Source organism: Perognathus longimembris, chromosome 10 (assembly GCF_023159225.1).
Source record: "Perognathus longimembris pacificus isolate PPM17 chromosome 10, ASM2315922v1, whole genome shotgun sequence".
Taxonomy (NCBI): Eukaryota; Metazoa; Chordata; class Mammalia; order Rodentia; family Heteromyidae; genus Perognathus; species Perognathus longimembris.
Genome location: NC_063170.1, coordinates 60685992 through 60701298, shown reverse-complemented (window position 1 = coordinate 60701298; position 15307 = coordinate 60685992). Strand labels below are relative to the sequence as shown.

At 48.1% G+C, this 15307-nt stretch overlaps 1 protein-coding gene across 1 annotated transcript in view; it reads left to right on the top strand.

The window, feature by feature from the left end:
• Positions 1–1590: 1590 nt before the first annotated feature.
• The window catches only part of Pdzrn3 (PDZ domain containing ring finger 3), a 203002-nt gene continuing 189285 nt past the window's right edge, over positions 1591–15307 (top strand). The window contains exon 1 of the mRNA XM_048356167.1: positions 1591–2418. Within this exon, the coding sequence (XP_048212124.1) occupies positions 1696–2418 (723 nt within the window). The 5' untranslated portion in view covers positions 1591–1695. The remainder of the gene's footprint in view (positions 2419–15307) is intronic.

Here is a 15307-nt window from a genome sequence, read left to right as displayed (position 1 = left end):
TTCAATAGTGAAGGTCATTGGTCCTTCGCAGGCACATCAAGGAGAGAAGTAAAAGCAATTCGACAACACGGACGCTGTAATCCCACTTTCCAGGCTGGGGAGCCCGGACAGGCGTTCAACACTACCCAGTTCCTACTCTCTGGCTTGGCTGCTGAGAATCTGGCAGCAGATCCCAAATGAGAATTCCATAACTTGATTTCACTCTCACCAATGCTGACTTCGTGTTTCTTAGGAATGTCTAGAGCCTTGGGAGGTTGAAAGAAAAAAAAAGTTGACCAAATGTAGGGATGATGCTATGAACTTTCCACTTAGGTTGGAATCCTGAAAGTATTCTTACACAGCCCGGCTGGCTGTACTGCTTGAAAAACTACCCTTCAAGAGTCTGGATCTGTGAATGGGAAGGATTTAAAAATCCAGTGGTACTTCACGGATTGGGATAGGCACACGGTGCGTGGAAGGGGAGTTACTCTCCATGTGGGGACTCCCTGACCCTGCCCCCCAAATCAAGGGATGAGAGTATACGGCCACGTGTAAGTCTTTGAAACGTTGATGTACAGTGACCCCCCACGGGGATTCCCCCCTCCCTGCCCCCTCCCGCCCCCCCCTCCCGCCGCTGTCTTTCTCTAGTCTGAGTTTCCCCAATAAAAAAGATGGAGCAAAACAAAACAAAACAAAAACCAGTATACCCCAAACAGTATACCTAGAAAAGGCCAAACAGGCAAGAAATTATGCTCAATGGGGGTGACAGGCTCAGGCGGGGTCCTGCACTGGAGTTTTCAAAAAAGCAGCGAGCATTCTCTCCCTTTACAGGGCACTGATGGCTTTTTTTTTTTTTTTTCAAGAGGATCCGCTTAGCAGTGCCAGCCCAAAGCACACCACACTGTAGTGCAGACTCTTCAGAGGTGTGAGATGTAGTGGACAGAGCCAGCGCGCCGGCCTCTCCCACTCGGACAGCTGGCGAGCAGCTCTGGTCCCTGCAGACAGAATCGCCCCCCTTAGACTCGCTCTCCGAGCTCCGGCTAAACTCCAGAGTCCCAACTGAAGTTTCGGCTGGAGCTTGAGCAGCCTGGGTAACTTTCCCTGCAATGAAATAACTAAAGGCCGTAAGTACTGAAATAGCGGGACCCGAATAATTTTCGCGCCGGGCAGCAGTCCCAGGAGGGAGGGAAAGTGAATGAAAAAAAATTCAAGGGTGGGATGGGGGTGGTAGTGATCTGTTGTGCAAGGGGGGCTCCCGAAAAATTCTTTTGGGAAGAAGTGGCAGCTTCGAGCTCCTTGGGACGATAGGTCACTGGGTGTTCTTGTCCCCGGTAGCCAAAACTCCAGGAGAGTGGAGACAATTCCCTAGAAAGAGTTCTGGGCTGTCGTATACCCGAAATATCAGCCCCGACCCGCAGGCTTCGGGGTCTCCCCTGCCTCTCCTGCCTCCTCGCTCGTGCAGGCAGAGGTCGGGAGGCCGCCGGGGCAGGATGCGCGTGCGCTCGCGCTCCCGCATATACGGCCGGAGGAGTCCTGTTCCTCGGGCATTTTCCGAGGAAGTCTGGAGCAATTAGGCTCAGTCCGGGGAGAGCGAGCGAGCGGGCGGGCGGCCGGGCGGGCGAGCGAGCGGAGCAGCCGGCGTGTCTGGGCCGCCTCGCAGGGAGGGGAGGGGGGCGGCCGGCCGCCCGGAGGCGACCCCGGGCCCCGGCCGCCACCATGGGCTTCGAGCTGGACCGGTTCGATGGCGACGTGGACCCGGACCTCAAGTGCGCGCTGTGCCACAAGGTCCTGGAGGACCCGCTGACCACCCCGTGCGGCCACGTCTTCTGTGCGGGCTGCGTGCTGCCCTGGGTGGTGCAGGAGGGCAGCTGCCCCGCGCGCTGCCGCGGTCGCCTGTCGGCCAAGGAGCTCAACCACGTCCTGCCCCTCAAGCGCCTGATCCTCAAGCTGGATATCAAGTGCGCGCACGCGGCGCGCGGCTGCGGCCGGGTGGTCAAGCTGCAGGAGCTGCCCGAGCACCTGGAGCGCTGCGACTTCGCGCCCGCGCGCTGCCGCCACGCGGGCTGCGGCCAGGTGCTGCTGCGGCGCGACGTGGAGGCGCACATGCGCGACGCGTGCGACGCGCGGCCCGTGGGCCGCTGCCAGGAGGGCTGCGGGCTGCCGCTGACGCACGGCGAGCAGCGCGCGGGCGGCCACTGCTGCGCGCGGGCGTTGCGGGCGCACAACGGCGCGCTGCAGGCCCGCCTGGGCGCGCTGCACAAGGCGCTCAAGAAGGAGGCGCTGCGGGCCGGCAAGCGGGAGAAGTCGCTGGTGGCGCAGCTGGCCGCCGCGCAGCTCGAACTGCAGATGACCGCGCTGCGCTACCAGAAGAAGTTCACCGAGTACAGCGCGCGCCTCGACTCGCTCAGCCGATGCGTGGCCGCGCCGTCGGGGGGCAAGGTAGGCGTTAGGGAGCTCTGCCCGCAGTGCTCATCCACACCTCCTCTTCCCCCCCACCCCCCGCCCCATTCCCCGCTGCTGCCCCTTCTTGGTGACCTCAGGCCCCGCCCTGCGCCTCGGAGGCCGGGGTGCCTCCTTCCCCCGAGCCTCCCTTCCCTGCCTCCCCCTTCCGTGGGTGCTTGTCCGCTGTGTCTCCACGCGCAGGTCGCCCCACCTAAGCTCGGAAACCACGGGCCCTACTAGCTACAGGCACGCGAGGGGCCACGCCGCATAGAATCAGGGGTGGGGAGAGGCTGTGGGGACCAAAGGGAACTGAGCACCCAGTGTTGGGTGAGAAAGGGGAGAAAAATGCGGCTCCAGAGTCAGACATCTTCAGGGGCAGTGCCTTGCAGAACCGCTGGGTGATCTTGGGGGTGTAGCTCACCCTTTCTGAAGATCTGGAAGCATGGTTGTCCTTAGGGATGCCTTCCCCCGCCTCCTCCCCCCCGGATGAATTCTGTCCCTGTCCCTAGGCCAGTGCTAGCAGATGCAGTAGGACGCCAGGACAGACAGAGGCCCCTGGCTGAAAAGCTGGACTCAGACGTGGGCTTTGAGGCTCAATGTATTGGCTGACCTTGAGAAAGCTAGGTAACCCCTCTAAAGTTGCCAGCTATGATCCCTAGGGGTGTCAGACAGTAAAACACAGCCAAACACCCTCCAAGGGATTAATTTGAGGACTTCAGAAGGGATGAAAGGGTCCTTGGCCCCAAGAAGGAGAAAGTGTTTACTGAGCATGAGTCTTCTGGAGTTAGAACTGTTTTCCAATTTGGGTTTTTGCAAACAATCCGGGGTGACCTTGGAGCTTAATTGTCACAGGTTCTCGAGGGTGCCTCAGTTTCTCTAAATATAAAAGATTGTTTCCTTCAGGGAGAGAAGGATCGCTGCCAGACAGAGAGTAAACGCTCAACATGTGTAACCTGCAATTATTGTCAGGATCCCTTCCTGAGCCTGTCCCTACCTTCTGAGGTCTTTGTAATTACAACAACTTCGACTTTGCTCCAGACCCTGTGCTCAGCTCTTCCCAGACATTTCTCTCTTCATCAAGTAAGGGAGGTTTGATGCTTCTCGTTCTGTAGAGGAAGAAACTGAACTGTATTGGGGAACAGTCTTCTGCTTGCTTGGGTCACAGCTTTTGGGTGCCAGAGGCTCAGTATAGCCATAGACTGCCAGTTATTCTGTATTTGGTTAGAGCCAGCCACTGTAGGAAGCACTTCGCTTGCATTATCTGTTTTACTTCTTGAAGATGAAGAAGCTCACTCAGGCAGATTATATAACATGTCCAAACTCAGTTTCTCAGGGAAAAGAGCTGCATTCAGATTCTACCTGAGATGGTAGGTAGGTTCAGAATTGTATTGATATTTGGGCCTGGGTAAGTCTGTTGTGTGTATGCTATCTAGGGCATTTCTTTGTTGTGTATATTGGAAGGGGGTGTCTGTCCTGGGTACTGTAGTGTATTAGCCTCTACCTACAAGATGCTAGTAGATATCGCTTCCAAATTTTATCCCTCAGAAGTGTTTCCCAATATTGTCCTCTGGGGGAACAACATCACCCGCATTTGAGACTGGTTTCCTTAATTGCAAGAGCCATGTTTTCAACAGCTGGGTGTTTTTGCCTTCCTGGGGAGAGGCCTAGACCCTGCTGCCACTGGTTCCCTGCTCCAGATGGCCTGGCAGAGTGGGGAACATATTTGCCCAAAGGGGCCCCAGGGGCCTGTGTCTGCTCTGCCTCTCCTTCCCCTCCCCCAGCCTCCCTCCTGCATGCATGCACACCAGGCCTGCAAGTTTTCCAATCTTCTCCCTTCCTGGCCCCTGGCCTGTCTGTCAGCTGTAGCCTCAGCAGCTGGCCAGCTCTGGGAGAAGGGCAAATATTTACAGCTTCGTGGTTCACCCAGGACCGCACAGGCGCACAAAGGACTGGTGTGAGTCTGGAGTCACCCAAACAGAGGGCCGAGCTCCGTTTCCCATGCAGCGCAGCGCCGCCGCCAGTTTTGGGATGAAGGAGTTTCCTGCTTTCCTCTTGTTTATGCTGCCATCTGGATTTCCTGCTTTGTTTTCCAAGTGACGCTTATTTATAAATAAGCTATTCACTCCCTTGGAGTTTATACATCATTCATTGTTGAGCTAGTTTATTATTTCTTCTTGCCTTTCTGTTTTCCTTCTGGGATGTTTGGGCAAATGCTCTCTTTGAATAAAAAATGTGATACTTGAATAAAAACTGTGGGTATTTCTGAAGCTCTTTTGGGTAGTGAGGTAGAAAATAGAAAATCAGGGGCACTGACTTTTAGCTCTTGAATGTGCAGGGAGATTTTTCTTCTGGAGTTGGAAACCTGCTTGGAATTTCCCTGAACCTCTATGACCATCTGAGGATAGCCAGGGATGTCCTGGCTAGAAAGCTGCCCTAGCTAGCTTCTGTGTCTTCATACCCTGTCCAGTGTCGTCTTTAGGTCTTCTGGACACTTGTTCTCTTGGTCCTGAAGTTAATTCAGTCTACCCTCTTCCTGCATCAGCCATGAAGGCCCTCCCACCGGAAGCTGTTGAAAACTTGTCTCTTTCATCGGGCCAACTTTCTGACCCCACTGGGTCCTTTTTCCAGATGCAGAAGAATTTTCATTGTTTGTTTCTAAGTCTTCAGGTTTTCTTCCCTATCGCAAGCTGATGTCGGTAAGAACCACTCAGTAGATTTTCAGTCCCAGCTCCGCAGCTAAAACTTGCTCCGTGCCTGATCTGACATTCTGGAAGCTTTCTGAGCTTGCTGTTTCTTGACACTTGTGGAGGGCTGAGGGTTTGACAGTGGCGTACCTGCACAGACACCGTTTGCTCTGGGTAAAATGTGAGCGCACCGAACCCAGGGCTTCCCAACCCTTGACAGGATCGGAAGCAGGGGAGAGCTTGCGGAAACCCGCATTCCTGAGTCTCACCCCTGGTGATTCTTGTTCCTGTGAGGGCTGGTGTGGAAGCTGGAAAATTTGCATTTCTAATGAGCTTCTTGGTAATCCTGGTCCTTTGAGAAGCTGCTAAACTGGGGAGAGGTTCAGGTTCAAGGACAGGCCTCTAAGACCAAATATGCATTAATCTTTTCTTAACGATTTAATTGACTATTATTTTTGCAGGACTGGGGATTGAACGTGGAACCTTTCCTTTAGGCAAGCGCTGTCTGCCACTCAACTACACTCCCCGCCCCCCCCCCCTAATTTTTACTATTTGAAGGGGCCAGTGTTGAGGAGTAGAAACAGAACCTTCCATATGCTAGATAAGTGCTGTAACACTGAGCTACATTGCAAGCCCTCTGATCATTGTCTAAACACCCTCCCTAAATATTATAAGACCTTGATAATGGTTTAAAACCTACACCAGCCACAGTTAAAAGGGCAGAGAACCATAGGCTAGAGACTCGGCTCTAACCTAGCCACAGTTGGGCTGCATTACACCTGGCTTGTCACATGTAAGTGATAGAGGAGATTGGCTCCCAGCCTCAGTAACTCTCCCTAGTTTGTTAATCCACCTTTAAGAGCAAAAACATTCCAGAACAAACGTTTTTTCGTTTGCTTTCTAAAAAAGGAAACGTTGTAGGTGAAACTTTCTTTGGCATTATTGAGAAACTTGAGGACCCCATCCTTGTGTCTTTTGTCCTTTGATTCCCCATCCCCCCAGTTCTGTGTCCAGTCTTCATTGCTACATCCTATAGATTGTGTCTCCTAAGTATGTCTCCAGTTCATGCTGCTCATCTCTGTTCATGCTCTCTGGCTCATTCACATGATCAACTTGGTCTAAAGCTGGATTTCTTTACCTCAGCAGGGTTGACTGGTTGTGTGTGGTGGTGGTAGTGATGGTGGTGAAGAGGAAAGGTGGTTTTGTATATCATAGGATGTCTATCATTGTATATCTAGGTTGCCTGGTATCTACGTATTGTGGGAAGAAGCACTCTTCCAGCCATGCAAATAAAAGACATATTTGCAGATGTTGCAAAATTAAGAAGCAGACTTGATCTTGGTGTCAGCTATCATCTCCTGCCTGGACTAGAGCACCAGAAGTAATTTATTGGAAATGTAAATGTGATCTTACTCCCCCTCTTTCAGCCCCCCTCCCTTTTTATTCTTGCCAGTCCTAGGGCTTGAACTCAGGGCCTGAGCACTGTCCCTAGCTTCTTTTTGCTCAAGGCTAGCACTCTGCCACTTGAGCCACAGTGCCACTTCCAGCTTTTTTTTGTATCTGTGGTGCTGAGAATCGAACACAGGGCTTTATGCATGCTAGGCAAGCACTCTACCACTAGGCCACATTCCCAGCTCCTTGAGCCCTTTCTTGACTTGCAGGATGTCTTGGGTGGCCATTAGGCCCAGCATGCTGGCCTCCCGCTGCCTGGGTTCTTCTACCCTTCATTCTGTATTCCTTTTGTGTATGTACTTCCCCGGTTTCTACCTCTAGGCTTTTGCAATTCCCCTTTCCTCTACCTGCATTAGCCTTTCAAAGCCATTTCACTAGTTAACCTGCAAGTATCCTGCCTCTTTCTTCCTCCCTCCATCCTGTCAGCACTTAGAGGTTTGCTCCTAAATCACCTTTCTTTTAGTCTTCCCATCTCAGCTCTAGGAACTGTTCTTCTAGGAAGCCAGGATTCTCTGGCTTCACTACATCTGGTGTCCTCTTCCTTCATGGCGCTATCACAGCTGTAAGTAAGGAACTAGAAGAATCTGTCCTAACAGCCACGTCCCTGCTCCTACAGCCATTGCTATGTTGTCTTAAATGCTCTCTCTCTCTCTTTCTTTCTCTCTCTCTCCTTCTCTCTGACTCTGTGGTGCCAATACTGGGGTGTGAACTCAGTTCTTGTACTGTCTCTTGGCCTTTTCACCCAAGGCTGGTGCTCTGTCATTTGAGCCGTAGCTTTCTGCTGGTAATTGGAAATACAGGTCTCATGGACTTTTCTGCCTGGGCTAGCTTTGAACTGCAATCCTTGGATCTCAGCTTCCTGAATAGCTAGGATTATAGGCTTGAGCCATCAGATCCTGGCTTAAGCTCTTGATATGTGTTTGTTTGTTGGATGAACTCAAGATTCAAAGGGCTGTCTTGTCGTCCATCAAAACTTGTCATATTGTTAACCAAGAGTGGGCTTATATTACAGAAGAATAAGTTTTCTGTGGCCCCACCCCAGTTCCCAAAATTGTTTCCAGGTTTTGGGGAGGCATCATTTTTCTTCCAAAGGGATCCACCCAGATCAAGTTGTATAAAGTCCCAAATCTCAGAAACCATTTTGCCCATTTCAGAACTGAAGATAAGTGAATCTAATAGACAGCTGTATCAGAAGATATTCCAGATGTTAGGAGGCTTTGAAATGGATCTATCAGAATGTTTACCCTGCAGTGGATTCTGTTTCTGACAGCCCCCAGCAAATAGCCATTCCACAGTGTAGCTAACCAAACGGCCTTGTTCAGCTAAAAGAGTTGCTGGCTGTCACTTGTATTCCATTCCAACAATTTATAAAGCAAATTAGGAGTTGGTTCACAGATATTTTACCCCGCTACATGGGATGAAGTAAAGTATAACTGGAAGGTTAAATCTGGGAATTCTGTAAGTGGTTCTTTCTGCATTCAGAAATGATGCTCACCTCTCTGTAAAAATATTTCATGAGAGAGTCTATTTAAGGGTAATTATGCATTGGACTGTAAACCAGGGCACTTAAAAGGAAAGGAAGTAGTGTTCATTGGGTTCCACAGGGTGTTGTACGCTTAGGGTGGCTGCTCTGTGCATGTACATAGCTTCCTGAGACATCTTCATTTGTAGAACTCTTCTTGTCTCCTCCCTTCCTCCTTCCCTCTCTCCTTCCTTTCTTCCTCCTCCTCAACCCCTCCTCATTCTCCTCCTCCTTCTCTCTCCTGCTCTCTTTCTCTTTTTGTGGGGGAGAGAATGAGGATCCATTTGTAAAATACTATAAATCAAATTAAAGCTAGAGATGCAGATTTCTGAGTGTTGAAATGGGATTTGAATCTAGCAGTCTTAACTCCAAGCTCCTGGATTGTAACCAGACTAAGCAAAGCATGTTGTTCTTGAGCTGTATGCCCCTCTGACGCCTATTATATTTGTTGAGTGTCATGTGGACTGGAGAGGTGAATGAATTCTTATGTTTCATCCTCAGAAAGGCCTTGTGGTACAGGTATTCTTACTCCTGGCCCTAGATACTCTACATTGCAAATGAATACATAGACTTTTAGAAAGTTAAATGCCTCCCCCAGTGGGGTCCTATGGCATATTTTAGTTTTCTACTGGGCTCTGAATCCATGGTGACACAGTGTGTTTGTCCTACCATAATTCCTATGTAGGTCCAGGATAAAACATGTGAATATAAAACGAAACAGATTCTGGCTATGAAAGAGATTTAGAGCCTGGATCCCAGTTGTTCACGCCTGTAATCCTAGCTACTCAGGAGGCTGAGATCTGAGGATCACAGTTCAAAGGCAGATTGGGCAGAAAAGTTGATGAGATTTTCCAGTTAACCAGCAAGGGGCCAAAGTGAGCTATGGCTCAAGTGGTAGAGCCAGCCTTGATCAAAAAAGCTAAGGAACAGCTCCCAGGCCCTGAGTTCAGGCCCTAGTATTTTCTGTCTCTTCTTCTCTCCCTCCCTCCCTCCCTCCCTCCCTCCTTCCTTCCCTTCTTCCCTCCCTCCCTCTCTCCCTCCCTCCTTCTTTCCCTCCTTCCCTCCCTCCCTTCCTATTTTCCTCCCTCCTTCTCCCTTTCTTTCTCTCTTTCCTTTCTCTCCTTTCCCCCCTTACATACACACATTTACACACACACAATTTAGACAAAACAAGTAAGACGTAAAAGAGAAATGGTATCTTGGAAAAGTTTCTGTGGCTCGCTTTTCTCTGAGGCAGTTTACCAGTGGTTTGTGTAGGAACAGTGTGAAAGGCTCACAAGTGTACCCTCATTCTTTCTTTGCTCACAGTTTTATATCCTGAGTGCTGGGCATAAGTGGATACCAAAGTGAACACCAGCAAGTCGAATCCAAAGGATCAGTTAGATCTGCTGCTTAGGCCTTTGAAAACACAGCCCATTCATACTATTCTTTGCTCACCCAAGCTTTTGAGCTGTGGGTTAGCCACCAACTCCCCTTGAGTAATGGTGTCTTAATAAGTCGGTTCCAATAAGACGGGGAAGTGGTATAACTTAATGATTACTCTTGTAAAGAAAATAACTAACAGATGGAACTGAGCAGTCATCTTTCTCACCCATTCCATATGTATAATTATGGGGGACTCAAAGGACAGAGACACTATGTCACCTTTGCATGAACAGGACCTCCAGCAGCCCCACCCCCAGGAAGGGTAAGGGACGTGTGCAGAGATGTGGCCTCAGCCTAGTTGTGTGCACTAGAAATATGTTCACAGCAGTTTCCAGGAGTCCCAAGTATTTACTACTTGGGTACCAAAAGGGGGATCGAGGACCACCAGGTCATGAACTGGAACTGGATGCAGGAAACTCTGAACACAACCGGTGTGTGCAATAGAACCCAGTCGCTGGAATCGCTGATAGAGGGGTCGTATTTGCCTTCTCCCCTATTGTTGAAGGACTCTGGGCAAATCTCTAATCCCTCTCTCTTGGCTTTAATAGCCTCATCTGTAAAATGGGGTAGTAAAATGCCTGCTAATTGGGTTGTTATGAACATGAAATGAGGTGATGAATATTAAGGCACAGTAGGAGTTATCAAGAACTTACTCAACATCTGTAGGGTCTTAGCACTTTGGTAAACAAATTGTCCGGGAAACATTAGAAATCTGAAGGGATTGTTGTGGAGAGAAAAGGAGATTTTTACTCGGAGATGTGTGGCTTCAGGATGAGCCTCATGTTGTGTCTGAATACCTTGATCTCTGTATTTGTATTCTCTGGAGCATTTTCTTTTTTTAGTGGTAGAGAATGTGTGATAAAGAAAACTTTCAAGTTGTTTTTAAAGCCTTCGGGAGTCAAGTTGTGAAGGGGGTGGTGGTTAAAGCTTGTGAATGATATGAGGGTTATAGTGTTAGCAAGGTATTTAGGTTCACCCCATCAAATTAACAAAGCAGAGGAAAGGCACTGCATTTCCATCTTATAGTTGAGTGGCATTTGCTCTCAGTCCTCTGGGGAATACAATGCTTCAATTCCATAACTGGATGTTTATATTTCAGAAAATGTCATCCCAGCTGGGGCCTGGTGGCTCTACATCTTTAATCTTGGCTATTCGGTTCATGGTTTGAAGCAAGCCCATGAGAAAAGTCCATGAGATTCTGATCTCCAATTAGCCAGAAAAAAGGCTGGAAGTAGATGTGTGGCTCAAGTGATAGAGAGCCAAGTGAGAGCATGAGGCTTTTAGTTCAAATCCCACTAGCATGTGCACGCGCGCGCACACACACACACACGAAAAGAAATACAACCTCTAATCCCAGCACTAAGAGGCTGAGATAGAAAGATCCAGAGTTCAGAGACAGCCTGACCCAGTGATATTCTATCTCAATCAAAAACAAAAATTTAGCCAGATGCCAGTGGCTCACATCTATAATCCTAGCTACTCAGGAGTTTGAGATCTGAGGATGAGGGTTGGAAGCCAGTCCAGACAAGAAAGTCTATGAGACACTTATCTCCAATTAATCATCTAAAAACTAGAATTGGAGCTGTGCCTCAAAGTGGTAGGTTGCTAGCCTTGGGCTTTTTACAAAAGCTCAGGAACAGTGTCCAGGCCCTGTGTTCAAGACCTGTGATCAACAACAACAGCAGCAAGAATTCTCAGGTTGATAAGCCAGTGGCTCATGCTTGTAATTCTAGCCACTCAGGAGAAGAGATCTGAGGATCAAAGGGCAAAGCCAGCCCAGGTAGAGAAGTCCATGAGACTCTTATCAAATTAATTACCAAAAAGCCAGAAGTACAGCTATGGCTCAAGTGGTCGAGCAGAGGCCTTGAGCCCCAAAACCTGAGTGACAGTTCCCAGGCCCTGAGTTTATGCCCAAACAAACAACAAAATCTCCTCAAGTTGTTTAACTATATAGCAGCAATAGGTGAGGTTTCTGTTCCTTGGTTTGTTTTGAATTGGGAAATAGTAAAAACATCTTATTTCTCATATATTCTTATATATTATTTTCCAGTTATCTTGTTTCACTTATAGATATGCATATACAATTTTGCATATAGTGTGGCTTTGGCAGCAGAGCCCTTTCTTTTTTCCTTTGACTTGTTTCTCCCGGCCCCTAGTCGCTCTTCTTTCTCTCTACATCTGCTCTGGTGACAGATACAGCCTGCCGATCCTTCCATTGAATGTCACATGCTTATTTCTCAAGCATCATTTCCATGACCATCTTCAGTGTTAGGCTCAAACAGTCTCCCCTTCTGTTCTTCCTCCAAGAATCCTTTCTTTAGAACTGGGGTTTCAATTACAGGGAGGGCTTAGTCTGCACTGCTTCATTAAAAATTACAAAGTTTGAACTACAAAGAAGACAAAAGTATCCGAGTGTGGGGAGTGGAGACATCCCCAGCTCTTTAGGACAGAATTGCTGGCAGCCTCCCTCTGCCTCCTGGTCCCCACCCCTGCCCTCCAGCCCCCTGATTTGCACATTTTTGCCTGGAGACAGCTAAATACACAGTGCTTTCATGTCACTAGTGTGCAACACAGAGCTGTTCCCCAGCTGCGTGAGGCTCGAGGAGCTTTGCATAGCTGAGACATGAGAGCAGTCTTGTCACCCCAGACACACAGCCTAGTGGTCTGATGATTCCATTCTCCTAAACCCTGTGGGCAGCTTTCCAGTGCAGGCAGTTCTCTGCACCTACCATGGCAATGAGTGGGAAACATGGAAGGTGTGTGTGTGTGTGTGTGTGTGTGTGTGTGTGTGTGTGTGTGTGTTGTTTTGGTTTTGAAAAAAGGAGTTATAGAAAGTCTTCAGTCTTCAGTGAGTGTGGCGTGGATGGGCTTAGCGCCCCACACTGGTGAGCCAGTGGACGGCACGCGTCCAAGTTTCTGAGGTAGGATCTTTTTGGAGAAGAAGGCAGAGTTAATACTGCAATGAAAAGGGACTTGGCTCCTACAGCACAGTGTACATTCTTCGATGCTTTAAAGAAAATTTTAAAACAGCCTTGGTAAAGTGTTTTCTACAGAAAGTAGAGTCATGTGTCATGTAACTGAGGAGACGCTTCTGAGAAATGTGTCCTTAGGCGATTTGTGTCATCATGCCAAACCCCATCAAATGTGTGGACACCATTCGAATGCAATAACACCCTGTGGGACCACGTGTTCATGAAGCCCACCCTAGAGTGAAAAGCCCCTGGGTGAAAGGCCCTCAGGCAACACACGAGTGTATATTCAATGTGGGACTTTCCACTGTGACATTTTCTTCTCGCCCGCACGCTCTTGAACAGCTAGACCTTAAGTTGCAAGCTAGATTATGTGTGCCATAGTGATTGGTGACAAATAACAGCAAAGTTAGTTGATTTAAGATTGCCCCTGTGTTCTGGCTGTGAGTCTCTACTTTTGCCCCTGCCTTGCTGGCTTAGGTTCATAATGCCATATAGGCTTTGCTAGCCACAGCTCCTTTTCCAAGGTCAGTCTATTCCTTTCTTTTTTTCTTTCTTTCTTTTTTATTTTTATTTTTTGCCAGTCCTGGGGCTTGAACTCAGGGCCTGAGCATTGTCCCTAGCTTCTTTTTGCTCAAGGCTAGCACTCTACCACTTGAGCCACAGTGCCACTTCTGGCCTTTTCTGTTTATGTGGTGCTGAGGAATCGAACCCAGGGCTTCAGGCATGCTAGGCAAGCACTCTACCGCTAAGTCACATTCCCAGCCCCTCCTTCCTCAACCCTAAAGACCCAGGCCTCACTCATACAGCCAGCCCTGGGCCTAGCTACCCACTTGAATAGGATTCTGGAGTGAGGGCTCAAGTGATGGGGTTCTATTAGAACTCCCTGCCACGCTGCAAGCAAATAGTGTTGTCAGAGAACTCCAGGATATGCCCAGTTTTCCTTCTCTATCCTGACCCCAGGCCCTTTGTGACTGCTCTTCTCTGTCTTCCAGATCCAGGCTGCTTGGGTAGAAACCCCTGCCACCTACAGAGAGTTGTAGGGTAGGAAAAGCTACCAAGATGGGCGTACTTCTACCTGCTACTATTTACTTGTTATTGTTTTTCCTGATTTCCTTCCCATCCCTAAGCACCACTCATTTGGTAGCATTTGGAGCAGCCCAAGTGTACTATGTCTTGCTCTGTTCTGAGCCAATATCTGTGTCCCACCCCCTTTGTTTCTAGCTCCTTCTCCTTCCAGGCCCGAGTGTATCACATGTCTGTTATCCTCCTAGGCTGGCAGCCCACTTGCTCATTGTCACCTGTCTGTCTCCCTTGCCGTTGCTCTGCTGAGTGTCCAGGCTGAGCTGCACCCCTTGTCTTCCTTAGCATGCCTCCTTCCACTTAGTATGAAATTTGTCGACCCAGAATTTGCAACAGGCATCTCTTAGAATTTGGAACTCTTTCTCCAGCCTAGCAAAATGAAAAAAAAAATAAGAATGTATATGAGTCTTTATTTCATTCCAGGCCCCTATCTCTTCTAAGCTTTAAGTTAAGGATTAGGCATTCTTTATTTCCTGACCGTGCAAGAGCATAATTGATGGGGTAAAATATCATGCTGGCATCAGTACTGACCTGCGTTCCTCCCAACATTTGTGCTGTGATTGTGTTGTGATCACTTGTTATTGACTAATGTGCAGAGAAATTTACAGTGTTGAGCGATGTGTCTCATCTATGGTCAGAGTAACACTGAGACATGGGTTGAACACTGTCACGTGGTTACATGACGAGAAAACCACTCTCAAGCCCAAGATCTTCACATTCTTAAATCTCGCATTCTCATTAGTCCATCATAATCTTTTCAATTATTAGGTAGTACAGTCATTATACCCATATAAGTTATATGAATCAGTATGTTTGTGTGAACTCTAATTACAAAACTTTTTCTGTAATCTTTCATTTCAAGATCCATCTTTTTGAGGCAGAAGGGTTTAGGCTAGGGTGCAAACATTTATTATTACTGTACAAAGCTCATGGGTGTTGGGATCACATGGGCCTGATTTCTAACCCTACTGTTCCCACTTTGCCAGTCTGATCTTGAGAAAGTGTGTTATTTTCCATGAGCTTCAGTTTCTCTAGTTGTAGAATGTTGATACAGTATCTGCTTCAGGAGGAAGAGGTGTTAATCAGTTGTTATGAAGTAAGACTCTTTCCCCAAAATTTTTGGTGGTACTGGAGCCTAAACTTCATATTTGCTGTACTTGCTTTTGTGGCTAATAGTCTACAAGTTGAGCCAGGTCTCCAGCGTGGCTTTTTGCTGGCTTTTCTGGAGAGTTTGACAGACTATTCTTTCCAGGCTGGCTTTGAACTACAACCCTCTGGCTCTCAGCCTCTTGAGAAGCTAAGAACCATAGGTGTGAACCACCAGCACCCAGCTCCCTTTTTCCATTCCCTGTTTAACTTCATCAGGTTATGGAAACAAATTCAGTGTATGGGTTATGATAAACTTCCCAAGCACACCAGTAATGGTTTATTTTTTTAATGAAAAATGCCACTGTTAACATAATATGAATATTTGCAAATACAGCATTGGTGCCAGGCTTTCCCCTCATCCTGATCATACATTTCTCACTCTGTGGAATACAATTAAGAATCATTTCAATACCCTCTGTCCTGCAGCATTTGGAGCCCAGGAGTAAGTTAAATGGTTAATCACAGATTAATGCTAACATGCTAAAAATGTTATATGAAGTCTAGTGTTTAAAATATCTATTAATATTTCTTAAACATTAAAGCAGTTAAAGTTGCTTCAGCGGGGTAGCGGGAGGGGAATGGAAAGGCAAAACCAGATCAAG